The 5,992-nt window shown below is 36.9% G+C and overlaps 1 protein-coding gene across 1 annotated transcript in view; it reads left to right on the plus strand.

Annotated features, from left to right (window-relative positions):
* HELRODRAFT_170462 (hypothetical protein) overlaps positions 1-5,992 on the plus strand; it is a gene marked incomplete at both ends in the record, with an annotated part of 6,568 nt that extends 576 nt beyond the window's left edge. Inside the window, 2 exons of the mRNA XM_009016285.1 lie at positions 1,648-1,688; positions 4,103-5,992. Of these exons, the coding sequence (XP_009014533.1) occupies positions 1,648-1,688; positions 4,103-5,992 (1,931 nt within the window). The remainder of the gene's footprint in view (positions 1-1,647; positions 1,689-4,102) is intronic.

A 5,992-nucleotide genomic window follows, 5' to 3' on the forward strand; every position in this document is an offset into this window, starting at 1 on the left:
TGGATGGATGGATGGATGGATGGATGGATGGATGGATGGATGGATGGATGGATGGATGGATGGATGGATGTATGAACGACGGAATGAACAGAAAAAATGGATGAATCACTCCTATTTGTGAGACTAATGACAGACAAAAGATTATATATCAGACGAAAAGATGATTGAATGGATATGTTGAATAAATAAATGGATTAATTAATGAATTAAAATGAATTAAACAATGATTTAATGAAGGAAATAGTTGGATGAATAAAAGAATACAAAATTGACGGATTAGTGAATTAATAAATTTATAAATCTTTAATGCCTGAATGAATACATTCTGAAAATGATTTAATGAAGAAAGAAAATCGAGAAATGAGTGATAGAAAAAAAGAAAAATGAATGAATGAATGAATGAATGAATGAATGAATGAATGAATGAATGAATGAATGAATGAATGAATGAATGAATGAATGAATGAATAAAGAAAGCAAAGCATGAAACAGTAAAAACGCCCCCAGGGCTTCATATCTGTCACACACCCACTTCTTCTTTAATCCAATCTCAACTTAAAATACTCGTTGGATGCCATCTTCTATGTAAGTGTGTGTTTGTGTGTGTGTTGGTATTTGTTTGTTTGTATTTGTTTGCGTGCGTGTGTGTCTCTGTGTTTTTTGTACATGTGTTTTTCGCTTGTTTGTGTATGCGTGTGGTGTGTATGTGTCTGTAGTAATGTGTATGTTTGTGTGTGTACTTATTTTTATGTTTTTTGTATGTGTGTGTATTTGTATTTGTTTGTTTGTGTGTGTATGTGAGTGTATGTTTTTGTACGTAAGTGTTAGCTTATGTTTATATTCATGTTTTGTTATTACATGCATACATTATGTAATAAACTATGTGTGTGTGTGTGTGCGTGTATGTGCGTGTGTGTGTACAAGTGTGTAGTTGTGTGTGTTTCACTAATATTGATTAAAGGCTTTTAGGTAAAGATGCGTAGCATGCTTCCTTCCTTGATCCATTCATCCATTGTTTTGGTTTATATCCATCCCACCTTCATTCCAATTTTTTTTAAATGTTCATCGTTCATTTTTCACTTGTTCTGTTTTGTATTGCTTTTTGTTCATTCATTTATTTGTTCGTCTGTGAGTTTGTTATGTTCGTTTGCTTGTTCATTCGTTCATTTGTTTGTTTGCTTGTTCATTTGTTTGTCATGTTTACTTCAGTTCATTTGTTCGTTTGTTTATGAGTATATTCTGTTTTTTTTTTATGTTTTTTTTCGATCGTTCATTCTGTCGTTCGTTTTCTATATCATCCTACTTTCATCAGCTTATGTTTGCTCGTTCGTTCGTTTGTTCGTTTGTTTGTTCACATCCACCCCCCACCCAACCATCAATCATTTGTAACTTCCGGTTCCGTTCCTCTGCGAGATCAATCGTTGCTGTCGTCATCATCGTCATCATCATCGTCGTCATTTTTTAGTCATCATCATCTTGTAGTCATCATCTTGTAGTCATCATCTTGTAGTCATCTTCATCTTCTAGTTATCATCATCATCATTATCATCATCATCATCATCATGATTCAGTCTTTTATTTTTATTTGCTGTCAACATCATCATTATTATCACTATCATCATCATCTTTTATCATCATCACTATAAGTAGTGGCATTCGTCAAGTTACAAATTGATGAACATGTTGAGGTCGCTCAAAGTTATCCAATGATGATCTCTGAATGACCATCTTCATCATTTTTATCATCCCATAATCATCATCGTCATCATCATCGTCATAACATTACAATCATCACCATCACTTGATCGCCATCATCGTCATCAGCATAATTTGATCATCATCTTCTTCTTCTTCTTCTCCATCATCATCATCAAAATGGCCTCCATCAATTATCAATGTCAAGAGAAATACATTGATGTCAACTTCACCACACTCCTTCTTTTCCTCAGTCATCATCATCATCGTCGTCGTCGTCATCATCATCGTCGTCGTCATCATCCTAGTTACATTTGGTGTTGTCATTATGATAAATCTGATGATGGCATGCAATTGGTGTTTTATTGGGTGATAATATGTTTAGAGATTTGTCTTGCGGTGTAAGAAAAAGGATAGGGAAAGGAAATTAGAGAGAGAGAAAGAGAGAAAGAAAGAGAGAGAGTGAGAGAGAGAGACGGACAGAGACAGAAAGAGGGAGAGAGAGAGAGAGAGAAAGAGAGAGAGACGGATGACAGTAATTAAAATGTTTGATTTATATGAGCGTTAGGTTGAGAGGGTCGAATATATTGATGGTTGTGTTTTAATCGTTGCTGCTGCTAGTGATGATGATGGTGATGAATGACGTCACAAACGATGACGACGATGATGGAGATGTTACAGACGGACGGACAGATGATGATGATGATGAGGATGATGACGTGTTGATGGTGATGCCAGAGATGTTGATAACGTTCATTAAAATGTCTCAGATGATAGATATCATAAATTCAGATAATGATGACGTTGATAACGGTGATGATAGTAATGATATAATAAACTTGGGGACGATGATTGTAACGATTATACTGATGAGACAATGATATTTGTTATGAGATCCATTGCTATATCATGATATCAATTATGAAGATATCAATTTTCAAACCAATATTTATTCAACTTGTATCAATAGTTCTTAAAGATGGTAATGATAATTTGATACTTTTCATGAGGACAACAAAGATTTAAATAACAAAACATTAACAGCTACAACGTATACTGAAACAACACCAACAACAAAAAACATTAACAACAATAATAACAACAACAACATCAACAACAATAATAAAAACAACAACAACTATAACAACAGACACAACATCAGTAACATCAGTAACATCAACATCAACAACAACATCAACAACAACATCAACAACAACATCAACAACAACAACACATCAATAACGCACACATCAACGTTCCTTCAAAATCAATCCTGTATCCAAATATAGACTCTTGAATGTCAGACCATCATAATGAGAAAACCAGTAGAAAGCCGTTATGTGTGTATGTATGTGTATGTGTGTGTGTATATGTGTGTGTGTGTGTTATTGGTGAGTTGTATTTGTGTGTGTGCGTATGATGTGTGTATGTGTGCGAAGTTTGATATGTTTATTTGAAAAATATTTGATGACCCGTACATATGTGAACGGTTCATCCTTCCTTTGATGTTGTTGACTTGTTTACGTCATGCGGACATGTTTCTATTGATGACGTCATTCAACTCGTTGTTTGTACACTTGTGGTTGGCGATGATGTTGAGTGGGGTCGTATCTAAAAAGGAAGTTGTGGTTTAGGGACTAACATCCCCCTAAATAATTTTAACTTTTAATAAGTGTACGTACACCATGTTACAAATGTATCAAATAAACCTGAAAAGCGGTTGCGCTGATGATATTTGTAATGTTGCGATAGAGACCATGACGATGCTAGGATGATGATACTGATATGCTAATGATACAAATGATACTAATGATGATGTTAAGGTGATGATACATGATACGTGTCTTGACGATATCGATATCTCTGTGGTCGTCACGTATATCATTTGAAAGATAGCTGGCGAGTACGCTGACTTATCACAACAGTCATTCATTCACCGCGTTATGTGATGCGTGATTTGTTGTTGTTTCACATGTGTTGTGCTGTGCCATGATGTGTTTGTCAACATTTTTGAGCGGGTAATTTTGTTGTTGTAATGGTAATGGGGATGTTGTTGTAGTCATGATGATGATGATGACGATGATGATGTAGTGATGATGATGATGTAATGATGACGATGGTATTATATGATGATGTGATATTGTTTATGAGTTTGTAAAATATTGCTAAGATATTGACTTTTATTGATAGTTTTATAGATAATGATGAAAAATAATAATAATATAATAATAATAATATAATATAAAAATAATGATAATAATAATGACAATAATAAAAATAATAATAATAATATTAGAAATAATAATAATGTCTCCAAAATTTTGACAACCACCATCATCACCTCATTCCAATGTGAAATTTTGTTAACTTTTTTCTCTCAAACCCATCCACGCACACACACACACAGCTGGAAGTATCCGGACCAAGATCATCATCATCATCGTCAGCGGCTGCAACGCACCTCGCTTCGTCGTCGTCGTCGTCATCGTCGTCAACAACGACACACGAAACGCAACACTTACAACATCACTTCCAACAACAGCCACAACAGCTACCGCAACAGCAACCACAACAGCCACAACATTGTTTGGTTCTCGTCGCTGATGATTGCAACAGTTCTGATAGTGGCAGAGGGCAGAGTGTTATTGACTGTAGCCAGCAACAACAACATTATCTGCAACAACAACAACAAAAACAACTGCAGTCAACAAATCAAAACTTACAACTTAATTTTAGCACCTTTCCAACTCATCAGCAACACCAACAGCATTTTAGACAACAACAACAACAACAACAGCAGCAACTGCAACATTTTATTTTTCCAACAGACATCTGCCAACTACCTCAACACAGCCAAAACACCCCACTACAGACATCAACAACGACATCAACAACCAAGAAGACAGCAACACTAACAACGATACAAACAACACCAACAACACAACACTGGTTTTGTGTTTCGCCATCTATTGAACGTTTGGATGATAAAGATTTGTTTGTGGCCGCTTCTAACCAGAAAAACAGCAACAGTTTTCAAAATGGTTTCACTGCTAACCATCACAACAACAACAACAACAACATTATCGTTGTCAACAACAGCATCAACAACATACATAAAATCAACGAAAAAATTGGCAACAATTTCAGCAACAACGTTGATTGTAGAAGGTTTTCAGTTGATTCTGAGTTGAACGACAAACTTTCCAACGACACTCAGTTCTTTCCTGGCAACAATGTTAACGACATCAATAGAATCAATAAAAACAACATCAACAACAACACGCCGGCCGTTAAAAAACTACCAAAATACGACGTCCTCATAGCAGACACGGCAGCGTCAAACAGCTCGACGCAACTCGGCAGAGAGTTGAATGTCGCAAGAAACTTCAACGACATGAGCGTCGACGAGATGACGTGCGACCACAACAAACCGCGTGTCATCGGCAGACGAGACATGAAAAGAAACTCACTAATCTTCGGGAAGGTTTCCAGTGTCAGCGATAACGCTGCGGCTCGAGCGGCTTTCGTTGGCAGCTCTGTTGAAGGCGACGGCTACAGCGTCGACAGTATCTATGGCGGTAGGGAGAGTTGCTTGAGTTTCAATAACAGAAGTGACGTCCAGTTTGTTTCAACTCCGCAACAACGAACTCAGGTTTCCAACAACAACAACAACATTTCCAACATCAACAACAACGACAACATGGCAAGTACACCAGTGACGTCAACAAACACCACCAGCTTTAATAACTCCACCATCAACATCAAAAACAGCAGCAGCAGCAATAACAACAACAACAACAATAACAGCAACAGTAAAACAATCAAACATGTGACATTCAGCAACATCACAACAATCTCCCAATTCCCTCAAATCTACTACGCCCCGTCACGCGACTCCATCAACTACGGCTGCTACAGCCTCAACACGGCCACAGCAGCCGCAGCTGCAGCAGCTGCAACAAACAGCAGTGCCGTCGAAAGTTCTGGCAAGAGCGCCAGCAACGTCAGCAACTACGGAGAGAAGATGAACATTAGAGGAGACGTTTATGAGATCGATAATTACTATAGGAACACCGTCGGAAAGAATCTATTCAACCATCAAAACATTAACCTAAGCCACAGCAATCTAAATATCATTAATAACACTGATGGCTGCAGTAACAACAACAACATCAACAACAACAATAACCACAACAACATCAATAACATCAACAACAACATCAATAATAACACCAGTAACAATAGCAACAACAATAAAATAGCCTATGGCGACTTAACAAACTCCGTTCTTGTCTGA

This window comes from Helobdella robusta, assembly GCF_000326865.2.
Source record: "Helobdella robusta unplaced genomic scaffold HELROscaffold_18, whole genome shotgun sequence".
In the NCBI taxonomy this organism is placed as follows: Eukaryota; Metazoa; Annelida; class Clitellata; order Rhynchobdellida; family Glossiphoniidae; genus Helobdella; species Helobdella robusta.